This window comes from Pagrus major, chromosome 7, assembly GCF_040436345.1.
Source record: "Pagrus major chromosome 7, Pma_NU_1.0".
NCBI lineage: Eukaryota > Metazoa > Chordata > Actinopteri > Spariformes > Sparidae > Pagrus > Pagrus major.
In genome coordinates this window covers 7,205,006-7,219,783 of record NC_133221.1, presented here as the reverse complement: position 1 = coordinate 7,219,783, position 14,778 = coordinate 7,205,006, and the positions used below count along the sequence as shown (strand labels likewise).

The following is a 14,778-nucleotide window of genomic DNA, read 5'->3' as shown; positions in this document are numbered from 1 at the left end:
ATCATGTGAATATCCGGTCTGTTAGGATCCGTCCCTCCTGTGCAACGTCACCGACCAATCAAATAAAATACGCAAAAATCAAAATCTTTTAGTGTCTCCACTCATTAATTAAAGTAATTTTAGGACATCACAACCTTCTTTTATCTGACTTCACCTGCATTATAACATCAACACAATCATTCTGCTGTGACAGATGGAAAATATGCTTTGTAACTGTGTCGGTTGGGTATCATATTCCCTGTTTGCATGATGCAGTGCGGTCAGTTTCATGCCATGGAGGACCACTCCCATCTCTGTAGCATTCCCATCCTCCCTCTCTCCTCTTGGTGTGCAGCTGCTCAGACTCTCCCTGTCTCACAGCTGCTGTGAAGGAGGAGGAGCGGGAGGAGGAGGAGGAGGATTGGAGAATATTCTCTCAAGAAATCCTGGCTGAGAGCCACAGCTGTTTCCTGTCCTTCTCTTTCATCCCCTGCAGTTCACTTTGAGTACAGCAACAACCAAAAGATGGTTGTAAATTATGCATCACTTCCCTGCTGAATAAATGATGATAACTCCCACACACAAAAAAGCAAAGTTTTGGGTTCTTACTGCAGTAAGGATTTTTGTCTGTGTTGTGTTTTAAAAGAGACCTATCGTGCTTTTTTCGTTTACTTCCCGTCCTTTAGTGTTTCATAGGGGTTGGTGTGCATGTAAGCGATCTTGAAAGTTAAAGAGGTCAAAGTCCACACCGACAGAGGTCCCTCTCTCCCACAGAATACACTGCGCCTGAAACGCCTCATCAGTAGTCTCGCTGTTGATTCGTTGACTCTGTGACATAAGCACGACATAGTTCCTGCAGCAACTCCGCTCAGGACAGGACCTAAAACAGAAAAACGATGTGTTTTTTGAGCACTTAAGGATGTAAACCTATTCCAGGAGTAACCCAAAAACAAAATTATAAGCCTGAAAATGAGCATAATATGTCTCCTTTAAATGACTCTCATCTGCTGCAGGATTCAAGGCAGCTTCAGGGGGCATCCAGGGATTTAATGTTGTAAACTGCAGCAGCCACAGTGTAAAGAAGCACACACACACACATACAGCTCAGTACAACCATAATGTCACATAAATGCAACTCAGGCTGTTTCAGTTCCTCCAACAAGACACGACCAGAGGAAACACACCCTGAGCAGCAGAGGCACACAGAGACAGGCAGAAATGGAGCCACGTGATCGGCCCACTGAATGACATCATTGCAGAGAATCGGGGACAAAGAGGGAGGAGAGATGGAGAGCTGGCACGCCGGATGGGCGAGGAGGAGTACCATGGCAGGCCTCAGCTGCAACATGGACACCCGGCACATATCAGCTCCTGTGAGATGGAGGCATCTTGTGCAGCAGAAGCATTCAGCCATGTTGCATCATTTATAATGCATCGACAACAATCACAGCCGTGCACAGAGAAGTCGCCCGTACAAACGCCAGGATGTGCCTATGAGGCTATGAACAGGGCCCATTTTTATTGGTTATTGATTAGCTAGTTTGCCACGCCTCAATAATAGATGAATGCAGTCTTTTCTCACCCCTCTGCATGCATAATAAATGTGCTTTGTTGGAGCTATTCAAATAAAATTGCACTGCAACAAGGCAAAAAAAAAAGAAAAAAGAAAAAATAGTCCCATCACACTGTATTTCCTCCTCACTCACATCAAAAACAAACTGTCAAGGATGATTTATCTGACCGTGAAGCACTACAATGGATGTTTTAATGATGATTATTTGCATATTTGAATGCGGAAGACAGAATGGTAGGCTGTGTTTGAAGCAGCATCATCAAATGGCGGTAGTAAAAGGTTTTTTTTTCTCCCCTCAGTGCACAGAAGCAAATCCCCTGCCCTGCGTATATAAACCGGAGAGCACCGCCCTCCCATTCAGCAGTTGTTGCATCGACCCCGTTGGGTACACCACGCGACGCACCGTTTTTAACGCCTTTTTCTTCACGTTTTCTCTTTCTCCTCTTCCTCTTTGAAACCTCAGACGAAAACATGGTAGGTAAATCTTCCTCATACGTGTGTCTTGAGATATTTTCTTGTGAGGTAGAAATGAAGGTGAAGCAGCTGCCGCTCGTCTCGGCTGTCAGACGACGTCGCGGAGGATCTCCCACCTCAGGATGATGAGCACCCCGGGCAGCTTCAGCGCGTTTTTAATCGCTGTGACTTCAGTTTTAAAACGCTGCTTGAGGTTGTGTTGAGAGGGACGGAGTGTAATGTTAATGTTGACACACACAGGTTTGTTCTGCAGCACTGGCACGGTGTGATTGTCATTGTGTGCGGAGATGAGAACAATGCACTGACTTGGCTCCATTCAGGCTTCAGTAGCAGACGATCAGGAGGATAAATCTGATTGACTTTACAAAAAAAATGCATTGTTTTCTCAATTTTTTTTTTTTTCATTTTGTACTCAAATTTAATCTTTAATTGAATCTGACACCTTGCAAAAATGCCCTACACCGATTCAATGCAGGGAGGGGCAGATTGGGGTGGGGGTTGGATGAAGACTGCAGCTAATCATTTCTAATTCACATGATACAGCAGCTAATTAATCCTAATCTCAATTTTTATTGAGACATAACATAACAACATATTGCAGCACAATTGTAACCCTTGAAACATGAAATCCAAATAATACAGCCACCTATCGATTGGTTTCACCTGAGAGATAGCTAAATTTGCACCACATTAAGATTTCTACGATACAAAATGACCCAGATGTGACTGGAGGGGATGGATTGGTGTTTTTTTTTTCTCAAGCATCCTCCGCTGTGATTGTGCGTCCTCAAGGCACGAGAGCGAGTGGAATATTCCAGAATGATGGTGTGCGCGCGCCACGCGCACGTGAATTTGCATTCGTGCCCGTGCTTGCAAAAGAGGGAGAGAGTGTGGGATGAAAAGACAAGAGGACAAAAAAGACTGTAGGAAAGACGAGAGCAGCGTCCTCCTGCCTCGGTGGGGGCTGCTGTCAGGCATTTTTTTGTCCCCTGCTGACTGACTGTGGCGCAGGGAGGTGCCTCCTCCTCCTCCTGCTGCTGCTTCTGCTGCTGCACCGACTGTTCAACTCAGACAGGGGGAGCAGCTCAGTGTTCCCAATGTAAATATGCATTTAATTATCGATTTAATATGTAAAAAAAAAAGCCAGCAGTGTCTGGAAATGAGTGTGAAATTAAAAAAAACTAGATTGAGACAGGTGAATAACCTCCCTGGTTTTTTGTGTCCGCAGCGTGAGTGTATCTCCATCCACGTTGGTCAGGCCGGTGTCCAGATTGGCAACGCCTGCTGGGAGCTTTACTGCCTGGAACATGGGATCCAGCCGGACGGACAGATGCCCAGTGACAAGACTCTGGGAGGAGGAGATGATTCCTTCAACACCTTCTTCAGTGAGACTGGAGCTGGAAAGCACGTCCCCAGAGCTGTTTTTGTGGACCTGGAGCCCACTGTCATCGGTAAGTGTGACTCCTAGATTAGCATCAATTTAGGAAATATCTAATAATTGTAAACCAATCTGATGCAATGGCTGTTTTTGTCTCCTTTAGATGAGGTGCGCACTGGAACCTACCGCCAGCTCTTCCACCCTGAGCAGCTGATCACTGGCAAGGAGGATGCTGCCAACAACTACGCCCGTGGACACTACACCATCGGCAAAGAGATCATTGACCTGGTGCTGGACAGGATCCGCAAACTGGTGGGTAAAATCAGAGCAGAACAAGTTAATTGCAAGAATATCCAATGAAATGACATAACTCTAACTCATATGTGATCACTGTCTCTCTCTGTCCTCAGGCTGACCAGTGCACTGGCCTTCAGGGCTTCCTGGTTTTCCACAGCTTCGGCGGTGGCACCGGCTCTGGTTTCACCTCCCTGCTGATGGAGCGTCTGTCTGTCGACTACGGCAAGAAGTCCAAGCTGGAGTTCTCCATCTACCCCGCTCCCCAGGTGTCCACCGCTGTGGTGGAGCCCTACAACTCCATTCTCACCACCCACACCACCCTGGAGCACTCTGACTGTGCCTTCATGGTAGATAACGAGGCCATCTACGATATCTGCCGTAGGAACCTCGATATCGAGCGTCCCACTTACACCAACCTGAACAGGTTGATCAGTCAGATTGTGTCCTCCATAACTGCCTCCCTTCGTTTCGATGGTGCCCTCAATGTTGATCTGACAGAGTTCCAGACCAACTTGGTGCCATATCCCCGTATCCACTTCCCTCTGGCCACCTATGCCCCTGTCATCTCTGCTGAGAAGGCTTACCATGAGCAGCTCTCAGTGGCCGAAATCACCAACGCCTGCTTCGAGCCAGCCAATCAGATGGTGAAATGTGACCCTCGCCATGGCAAGTACATGGCTTGCTGCCTGCTGTTCCGTGGTGATGTGGTGCCCAAAGATGTTAATGCTGCAATTGCCACCATCAAAACCAAGCGCACCATCCAGTTTGTGGACTGGTGCCCTACCGGTTTCAAGGTTGGCATCAACTACCAGCCACCCACTGTGGTTCCTGGTGGAGACCTGGCCAAGGTCCAGAGGGCTGTGTGCATGCTGAGCAACACCACTGCTATTGCAGAGGCCTGGGCTCGGCTCGACCACAAGTTTGATCTGATGTATGCTAAGCGTGCCTTTGTGCACTGGTATGTGGGTGAGGGTATGGAGGAGGGAGAGTTCTCTGAGGCCAGAGAGGACATGGCAGCTCTGGAGAAGGATTATGAGGAGGTTGGAGTCGACTCCATTGAGGGTGAGGGAGAGGAGGAAGGAGAGGAATATTAAAAGGCATTAGTTAAACAGGAAATAATTGATTGCAATGTGTTCTTGAATGCATTCCAAACATATGTCTATCAATTACCAGTTTGGCTCTGTTCTAATTAAAGTTCCTATGACACGTGAATCTGTTTGTCTTTCGTTAATTCAACCTTAATATATTTTTGGTGTATAGTCATACAAAGTATTGACATTCTGAATCTTGGAGATCCTATGTATTCAAGTTACAGACTTATAACACCACACATTTAAATGTTTTCTTATTAAATTGTGCAGCACAGTGTATATACAGGAATAAACAACATTTAAGGCTAGTTAAGTTAGCATGTTGAAGCTATGGATTCTCAACTGCAATCCAATCCCTGATTATCCAGGAAACCTGATTTATATGGTTTCATTTATGAAAATGTACATGCTGATGTCTCAGTCTCATATCTCAGTTGGTATAATAGGATTTCTGTGCATGGTTTTGAAATCATAACATGATTTGTGATGATTATTTTGAACAAAATCTGTTACTATCAGAAGCTTGTGCTTACTACCGAGGGATGGGAGAAGTCTTTTTGGCTGTCAGTGTTGTATCACATGGTTAAACCCAGCATCAGATTATTTTGGGTGGGATTAGGGAGTACATCTCATTTACAACACTAGTGCAGCTGCTTCATCAGTTAGTATCACAGCAAAACAACACAACTGTTTTGAGCAAAGTTTATTGGAAAAAAACACAAATTCAGTTTTATCCAAATCAAAGCACACACGTGTACAACCAAACCTGCTTCAAATAGGTACAAAAGATCTGAGCATGTCTAATGGAAAACCTTTGATTGAAAACCCAAATATTACAAATGAATTTGTCATTTAGAAAACATGTAAAAAAAAAAAAAAAAAAAAAGTATAAAAAGACCTCCAAGGTGCCTTTAACTTGCAAATCATAGGTTGCCTGGTTTTGCATTTGGTTGTGTGAGGCTGGTGATGGCTCACACCGGCCTTTCCTGCAGCAGAGGACAGTTGTCCACAGCTCCCCGTCTGTTCAGAAGACTCCAGAACATGGAGCAGCTGTGAGCCCGGCCGGGCTGCTGGCCCGCAGACATAATCATGTCTTCCTTCAGAGGACGATAGGACTTAAAGCGCCTGTTGAGTAAAACACAAAATCCAAACACGTTGTTTAAATTACATGTGCTTTACAGATAGGCTGGTAATGTTCTATATTTTTGTAATTTTCCACAAAATATCTTGGAAAGGAAACAAAATGACTAACACCACTATTTTTTGCTCTCAGAGGAAGACGTTAATCTTTAAAACAAGTCACACTGTCATGTTTTCGCCTTTTAAGTAAGAAAGGTCCAGCTGCAATCTGGCACACTACACTTTATTACATGACACACCGCTATGATATCTTTTTCTAACCCTAACCGAGCAGTGTTTGTGCATAAACCAAACTATTCTGAGGGTGTATCGGGGAGTGGGTGATGTAGTTTTCCTGGGATTTGTGACAAATTGTGAACATATATAGAATATCACCAGATTTTTTTCCTTTTAAGTCAATAAATTGGGTTGAAATAAATCAAAAAAATTATATCTACAAGGAAAATCAGTTCTTACTTGTAAGAATATGCGACTATCCCTACTGCTAGAACGAGAACCAGGACACCCATGACCATGGCGATGGTGCCAGGCGAGGACAGACCTGAACCTGAAACAAAGATCACATTGTGAAGAAGCAGGATAAAGCAGACATGCACTCATTTGTGGACTTTTGTACGGTGGTCAATGCTGCGTACCAATGTCGACGTTGACTTTAGCACTCGTGGCAGCTAAACTGACGTCATTGGCCATTGACACGTTGACGCAGTAGACACCAGAGTCATTGAAGAAGTGACGTAACACCATCTGGCACTCTTTGGAGGGCTCCACCATGTTGCACACTGTATGAATGGGCTTCAAGCACTCTGCATCCAGAATCACACTGCACACCTCTTTAGGAAGGCTGGAGGAGGAAGATGCTCCAGTGAGTCAAAATAAACAAGATAATGCTTTTACAGGATACAGAATTTTGGATTATTTGATAAATTGCAGGAGTATTCACCTTCCCTGGCAGGTAACAGTGATATCCAAAACATTTTTGTCCATTTCAGGTGTTGCAATCACAGCGTTGTCCATCTGTACGATCTCTACTTTCTCAATGCCCTCTGAAGACAAAGACAAGAGGGAAAGGATCACTGACAGTCGTCTTAATTGTTTATGTCACATTTTAATGAATGTAACATTAATGAAACTCACCAAACACTTCAATGCCGGTGCAGAAGGAGCCGTAACGATATATGACACAGTCGTCATCGGAGGGTTTATCGTCAGCATCCCTCTTAGCTACTACGACCACTGTGGCTCGGCCTGTCAGTGTCACTGTCTGCTTTGCACCTGATGAGATTAAACAACAACAGGAAGTGAGTATATTGATCATAAAAAAACTGCATGTGGTGCAAATTAAGATTATTTTCTCCGTCTTGGATCGAGTGAGGGGCGTCTCACCAAACTCTGATCAAACTGTCTTAACTAGGCAGTGCTGATAAACTGTAAACCAAGATTACCTGCTGCTTCACTGTCAGCTGGCATCTCATTGTTGACAGGAGAGGGAGTCTTGGCCACTGTGGGTGCTTCCTGGGCAGGCTGAGCATTGGAGGCAGTGGAGGCCTCATCCTCAGTGTTGTCCTCCTCGGTGTCTGAAGGAACCATGTTGACATTCAGGACAGTTGCCTTGGTGGAAACCAGTATGGGGACAGCAGACGCCAGTACAGCAGCTTTCACTACATACAGGGAAGATTGATGAGTCAGGTCTGTGTTTCAGTAAGATATGTGGAGCTGAGGTACATGGGTACAGAATATTGTAAATATTCTTATATTTTTGGGTGAGACTGAATAGTAAAATAAAATAGACATTTTTTGGAAAAATTCTTCAAAAGCTTTCATTGTGTTTTAAAATCAAAATCAACACCACCGCAGTCAAGAGGCCTTTTCAGACCTGGTATTAACATCCAGCCTGAGTGATCCGATCACAAGTGGACAGCTGTAAGTCCGTCAGTTCACACCTGGCATCAAATATGTCTCGACACACATCTTGAGTGTCCACTTGTAATCGGATCTCACTGACCCGTTTTATATGGCATCTATGACGAAAAAACATATGTCTGGGACATAGGGACACAATATTTTTAACACAAAGAAAGAAATATTTTCATGTATAACATTTGCCGAATTTACAAGAAGGTGCAAATGATTAAGAATTTGTCAGACAGCGTTTCATACAGTTTATAAAGTTTCTCCTAACTCAAAAACTCACAAAATTGTGCAGTTTTTTAATGGAATCTGGTGACTTTCTCCACAGGCAACAGGGAAGTAACCTGTATTGGTTACTGTTTACTGTATTTGTAGAATTTAATGTGTTTACCATCAATAACATGTTATTTTCTTTCATAAATTTAGTGTAAAAGGTGAAATCAGTTGAAACAGTGTTCAAACAGCTGCTACATGTTGGCATGTAGACTTTTTACAGGGAAATAAACAACTTTATGTGTTATATTTGGTGCCAAATTTACAAGAAGGCATGAATAATTTAGAATTTTTCGTAGCTGTTTTGCAAAGTTTTGTGGTTACTAGATCAATGAATGATCACATGAACGGAAATCTAAAATGTTTCCAAGGAACTGCAGCATCTGTCCCTACCTGTGGTTCCCTGATCAGCAGGTGGCCCAGGAGCTTTGGTCGGGGGATCAACTGGAGGGTCGCAGGCCTTATCTGGGATGACCGCCTGGATCACCACCTGAGGCTTGAATGAGCCAGAGGTAATGTATGTGTGAGTGACTGTCAACTCTCTGGAAATGAGGGCTCCGCTCTCATCCCCAAAGTCCCAGTTGAAGGTGATGTCTGCGTTGCTGAGGTACTCGCTGGGGTCGTGGAGGGTGATGGTGAAGGCGATCGCTCTGTTCTGGATGAAACGCATGTCTCCGGCCACGATGTCGTTCACTTGGTCCAGGGAGACGGCGAAGGGGATTTGATCTGAGGAGAACACAAACCAATGACTTCAACAATTCATGGCAATACCTGGAGTTGGAGCTGGAGTTGGAGTTTTTTTCAGCCTTCCCTTATGCATTTTATTATATACTTTAAAAAGAGATTCATATAGTTGATAAGTGCCTCATAATACAGAATATTTGAAACAGAAAAACAGAAGGCGTTTTCTCTCTCCCCTTAAAAAAGATTAACTCACCAGTGATGGAGAATTGAGTGGAGGCGTATCCCAGAGGAATGAACTTCTCCTTGCTGCGGTAGTGGTAGATGACGATGTCCATGGTGTAGGAGCCCAGCGGGATGTCATCTGTATCGATGGTCAGGGAGGAGGAGGGTCCGTCTGCCACCTGCCAGTACTGACCTGCCGAATGAGCACCCAGAGCCTGATGAGTATCATGTGATAGGCCTGCACTTAGGCTGCCTGAGTTACAAAGTGCTGTGCATACGTACAACACAGCAAACAATGAAAGAGTCACAAAGAAAAGCAAGTATTACAGTGGGAATTACAAATATAAAGATAAAGGCAACAGAAGGAATAACATAAGAGGATAAAAATAAGTAAAACCTGAATAAAAGAAAGATGAAAACATTGAAATCAGGAGATAAAAGCAGCTTTAAAGTGTGTTTAGAGGAATGATTTAAAATGTTTGTATGATGCGTTCAGGGTCCAAACTTACTTAATTGACTTACATGAGTTATAAAATCATGGACAACACAATGAACAGCTTAAAAAGTAATTATGTTAAGTTCTCCTTAACAGTCACATTGGGGATAATTTCAATGAATCCTCAAGATATGCAAAATCTGAATCCCAAAGTCGTGGATTGTTTGCTTTGAGGATTTTTTTGTAAGTGTGGACAAATGAAGTGACATAATCTGATCATATGATGAGGCTCATACATAATCCATCCAGGGGTCATATTTCAGGTCATGTCATGTGACATAAGAAACTCAGTGACCCTCAGAAAAAAAACCACAATTTAGAGACATTTGAAGAGAGACGAAGGCTCCACTCACCCCACGTCTTCCAGACAAACACATAGTTTGGCTTCTTGTCCTTCTTAACTGGCGCCCCATCAGGAAAAACAGCCTCCCAGTCCGTGTTTTGAGTCGGGTATACTGGCTCAGACTCGTGGTACTTTGTTCCTGTATCAGGAGAAAGAGCAATATGTGAGTGACAGTGTGAGAAGACATTTAAACCACTCTACAGCCACACAGATATTTCTAGTTTTGCTACTTTATACGTACATTTTACGACATCCTGGGGGCAAAAACTGCACTCTTACACCACTAGCCTACATGTACTTGATAATTTTAGGTACTACAGTACATACACGTAACTGTATGTATAATTTACTTTTACTTGTACATTTGATACTTAGCGTGAAGTACATTTATCACCAGAAAATTACTTTTAATACCTCACTTTGAAACCATAGGCTCCCCTATAAAATAAACATAATAATCACTTATCTGTCTAAGTCATTGATTCATATATAATGGGATGTTTGTAGTAATAGTATAAGAATAAGATGATTTTAAAGTTGCTTAAATGGTTGTCTAATATTGATATTACAGGTAAATGATGTTGTTGTTATGTAAAGAGGAGAGGACTTTATGGGCTCCATTTGTTGAGATATTTCAGTGAGGACTAAAATGTTGAACCTTTAAAAATACAGTAAAGTGTGTATTGTGCAGTGTGTGTATAGCATTTCACCATCGTGTCTGCGTGTGTGTGTGCACAGGGTGTGTTACCATTGACTGTGCAGTCTTCGGCCCACACAACGTCTCCATCAGGCTGCACCTTCTGGTTGTGTGGGAACTCCAGGTCGATGGTGAAGGTGACTTTGGCTGCAGTCAGAGTTGGTGAATCGTTCCCGACATTGAAAGAAACTCTTCCACCTGGATGAAGAAGACAGGACGACACAGAGTATAAGGTGACGATGCACCCTCGACCATGTCATCAGTTCAAGGTAAATCAGTCTTTCACAAAAACGTCCCCGAGATAAATTAAGTTAGTATGTTGAAAATCATAATCTGTGATTACGCCAACAGCATTTCAACAGATACCTTTCCAGGAGTCTTTGTATCGTGGGTCTCCATCTTTCCAGATTGGGTACATCTTAGTGTTCCATGATGGATAACGAGTGAAGCGGTTTCTGGGCTCTGAAACATCAAACATGAATATATTATATTATTATAAAGTGTTTCCTGAGAAGAACTTTCTCATTTTTGTGTAGGGAAAATAGAGATGATGTTCAATTGGTACACTTAAAATCAATTAATCAATTCCAGTTAATTCTAGGGGCCAGTGCACAGATAGTCAGCTGAAATTCATAAATTCCTATACTTTAAAGATACTTTTAAGTCCTAAGATGTGACTTATGATGCCCACCAAAGCCCAAATCAGGGTCTTTTATTGCCAATTTTGAGTCTGTTTTCCCTTCAATCCCCCTCATGTGACGCTCAGCTGAGCGTGTGCATGATTTTATCACAGATTAACAATGTCACAGGGCTGAATTTGGATTAAATATGAACGCAGACAACAAAGCTTATTATCAGCTGAACCAGACTTTTGAATGTGATGATGAATTGTGCCTGTATTATAGTAATCACTCCCCATTTTTGGTTGAAGTTGATGCCAAATGGTGAAAGGTGTGACTCTTTGCATGTCTTGAAATATATCTTCTAGATGATGTTTTTGTCTGTTTGTATTTCCCAGAATGCTAAAGGATGTGTTCAGTATTTTTCTAGTCTCCTTCAAATGTACGTGTGTAGTCTTGTCCTTAAAAATAAAAGGATTACGATAAATAGCCAGTGCTTTGCTATACAAAGGTCACATTCTGGGTCATTCAGATTCATGCATGGTTGAGTAAAGAGGTCGTGGGAAAAATATCTGGATCCTACAGACTAAAACATTTGCAGAACTACATTATTAGAAAACTGGATTTACTTTCATGTAAGAAATGAAAATAATGGGAATGGAATCAGACTTAATTTTTGACTTTCTTTAATTTCTTAATTCTGTTAAAACCTAAAGGGAGCCTCAGAGAAACTTTGATTTTCAGACCTGACGCTTTAATATTGTCTGAAGTACTGTTTGTTATCAGTTTATGTTTTAAAAAAGCAGTGGTGGAAACTAACTAAGTACCTTAATATGGTACTTAAGAATACATTTTAGGAACTTTCCACATGTACTGCCATGTTGCTCTACTTTATGTGTATACTTCAGAGGGAAATCTTGCACTTTTCACTCACAGCTTACTTACTTTACGCTACAAATGAATACTTTACATACAAAAAACACATGATCATCTTATAAAGTACGATGTATTGTTATTGATGATCATATTACCCAATAGTTTACATAAAGGTGTTTACATGTTTCTCAGTTTCGACAAATTTCAACACGAAAATGCTACTTACACATTAAAGGATAAGTTCAACCAAAAATGAAAATTCGGTCATTATCTTCTCACCCTCGTGCAGACGGAAAGTCGGGTCAAGTTTCATAGTCTACAAAACCTTTCTGGAGCTTCACAGAAAACCAGCGAAAAAACAAGAAACGGGCTCCATATGAAACATAAAATGGCTCCATAGAGCTCGTCTGGTCTTTGGAAGCCCTGAGACATTATTTACACCCCTGACATGTGGTCGAGCTCTTGCAGCCACTTCAGATGGGGTGCACGCCGAGGCTTTTAGCTTAGCAGCCTCAGTTCAAATTTCAGTTTTAAGAAGTGTGAAAATAACTTTTCAAATCAGTTTGGGATCTTTTACCTTTTAAAACAAGAACGCTGCAACGCTATTTTGCTGTGAAGCTCCAGGAATGTTTTGTGGACTTTAAAACTTCAGCTGACTTTCCATCTGCATGGAGGTGAGTAGATGATGACTGAATTTTAGTTTTTGGGTGAACTGCTCCTTTAATGCATCAGTAATAATAATATAATACATAATATCATAACATTCACAGGTTTTTTTTCCTGAATCGTGATTCCATTTAAATACTGTAAATTATCTCTTTTTCTTGCTTTGACTCTGAATTACTTTTTAGCTTTGAGTAAAATAAAGGATGAATTTGCAATCTGCAGCCTCATCAGTCAATTCAGACACATTCTCACATTATTGTGAAATGCAAAGTTCAGTTTAAAATGATTTTTCTGTACTTACTTGCCACAGTGTGTGAAGCTACAGCCAGCAACACCAACAGTACAGCAGACGTCCGCATTGTCAGTGCCCCTCCTCTTTAAGAAGTATCCCTTTTGTGAGCACCAGGCAGCAGAAAACAGGCTTTATAAACTCTACGTTTGACCTCACATCTTTGAGGAAACGCCTCCTTCCTCGTTAGGCCCTGCAGTAAGACCCTCCTCCAATCAGGTCGTGATTTGTATATTTACAGTAAAAGCTCGTCCGGCGGATTACGGTCGCATGTACAGTAGAGAAAGCGCCACATAATCACTTAAGAAATGCAAAATTCCTTTTTTTGCATGGCAACAGAATTTGGATCACAAGACGAACTCGAGTGCAGAAAACGAACAAAAGAAATAACTTTCAAATAAATATTCTGCAAATGTGATTATTAAGCTGTACACAATGTTATGCTACTTTATACCTCTACTTCACTACATCTCAGAGGGGAACATATTGTACTTTTATACGTCCTAGCAGCAGTTATGAAATAACTAGACATTTTAATTGATTACATCTATTAAGTTAAACTATAAAAATGCTTCTTCGAACTCCTAGTCTGGACTGCTAGCTGAACGGCCACCTGAGCTAAGTTGCGAATGGCAGCTACACTTAGCAGCAGTTAGCGATTGCTCTACAGTGATGTGCTGCCCCCTATTTGTTTTGTTACATATTGCACCTTTAATTCGCGTTCAATGTGACCCTTTGTCTTGAACATACGTAATACAAATAGATGGAACATGTACATGCAATTAAAATATTTAAAGTGCAATATGTAAGAATTGGAAGAGGGGGCAGCCTATCACTAACGTAACCGCTAACTGCTTCTAGCTGCTGCCGTTAAAGTGAAACTCTCGCCAAAATGCAACCTAGGCTTTTTTTGTGAAGGAACCCGAGTTAAACCTTCGTGTAAAAGCATAGTTACGACTGAAACTGAAATTCTTACATATTGCAACTTTAAAGTCAATGCTTTAGGCAGATTATGTTTTGAGTATGATTATATATGTGTGAAGAGGCATTGTATCAGCTTTAAAGTCAATATTTTAAAACATTACCAACCTTATATAATAACTCTAATGCAAACAACAAAAAATTTATCAATTTAAGGAAACAACTCTATCAATTAGATTGTTTAAAGCCCAGTGCAATACCACAGGATCATATTCAGATCATGAGGGTTACATTATCATGATTTTTTAGGGGGTCTGGGGTGTTAGTTCCACAAAGCATGTGCTTTCAACACAATCTGAATAGTCACCTAAATCTCAGCTCAAATCACCTGACCCATTTGGACTTGCCCGTCTTATTGTTCCTAATTATGTGCGGATTTACTCTGAAATACTGTCGCTACTGATGGTTATCTGCCATCAAACCCACGTCATAGAAAAAGTACTTTAGATCCGTAGCTAAAAATTCTCCTCTTAAACATGATAAAATGTATATTTTTAAATATTTGTGTAACAGGGAGTTTTTTTTATATCTGTGTCATTCGAACAAGGCCGTGCCTGGAGAACAGAAATGGGAGGAATGTAGCCTTAATGAGGATTATTGAAGCACTTGTGACTCCCTAAATTCATCCGGCTTTGTCCCTCTACCCCCAAGGACTATAAAGTAACTCTGTTGAAAGATTTTTTGTCTCCATATCATATGCCAAACTGTGACACTGTTTAAACCTCTTTTTAAACAATGTCAGCATTCACAGCAAATCCTTTTTAAAACCTGTTTCATCTGTCGTGAACCCT

The 14,778-nt window shown here is 41.7% G+C and overlaps 2 protein-coding genes across 2 annotated transcripts; one reads left to right on the top strand and one right to left on the bottom strand.

The window, feature by feature from the left end:
• Nucleotides 1-1,941: 1,941 nt before the first annotated feature.
• On the top strand, nucleotides 1,942-4,913 carry LOC140999460 (tubulin alpha-1B chain-like). Its single transcript, XM_073469851.1, has 4 exons — nucleotides 1,942-2,026; nucleotides 3,255-3,477; nucleotides 3,568-3,716; nucleotides 3,815-4,913. Exons 1-4 carry the CDS (start codon nucleotides 2,024-2,026, stop codon nucleotides 4,793-4,795), a joined length of 1,356 nt encoding a protein of 451 aa, XP_073325952.1. The 5' UTR covers nucleotides 1,942-2,023; the 3' UTR covers nucleotides 4,796-4,913.
• An 850-nt stretch (nucleotides 4,914-5,763) lies between these two features.
• Nucleotides 5,764-13,076, bottom strand: pmelb (premelanosome protein b). The gene is made up of 12 exons (XM_073470955.1): nucleotides 13,019-13,076; nucleotides 10,922-11,017; nucleotides 10,607-10,753; nucleotides 9,869-9,997; nucleotides 9,051-9,212; nucleotides 8,507-8,839; nucleotides 7,375-7,590; nucleotides 7,067-7,204; nucleotides 6,873-6,975; nucleotides 6,568-6,773; nucleotides 6,389-6,479; nucleotides 5,764-5,917 (listed from the first exon to the last, which is right to left on the bottom strand). The coding sequence occupies exons 1-12, from the start codon at nucleotides 13,074-13,076 to the stop codon at nucleotides 5,764-5,766; spliced, it is 1,833 nt and encodes a 610-aa protein (XP_073327056.1).
• Between the last annotated feature and the right edge of the window lie 1,702 nt (nucleotides 13,077-14,778).

What these genes read in the sequence shown, in the direction of transcription:
- pmelb (XM_073470955.1), bottom strand. Translation starts at nt 13,076, where the DNA reads ATGCGGACGTCTGCTGTACTGTTGGTGTTGCTGGCTGTAGCTTCACAC. An exon ending in AGCTTCACACACTGTGGCAA is followed by an intron (nt 11,018 to 13,018) that starts GTAAGTACAGAA and finishes TTGATGTTTCAG; the next exon opens with AGCCCAGAAACCGCTTCACT. An exon ending in ATACAAAGACTCCTGGAAAG is followed by an intron (nt 10,754 to 10,921) that starts GTATCTGTTGAA and finishes TTCTTCATCCAG; the next exon opens with GTGGAAGAGTTTCTTTCAAT.
- LOC140999460 (XM_073469851.1), top strand. An exon ending in CCTGGAGCCCACTGTCATCG is followed by an intron (nt 3,478 to 3,567) that starts GTAAGTGTGACT and finishes TGTCTCCTTTAG; the next exon opens with ATGAGGTGCGCACTGGAACC. An exon ending in TGGACAGGATCCGCAAACTG is followed by an intron (nt 3,717 to 3,814) that starts GTGGGTAAAATC and finishes CTCTGTCCTCAG; the next exon opens with GCTGACCAGTGCACTGGCCT.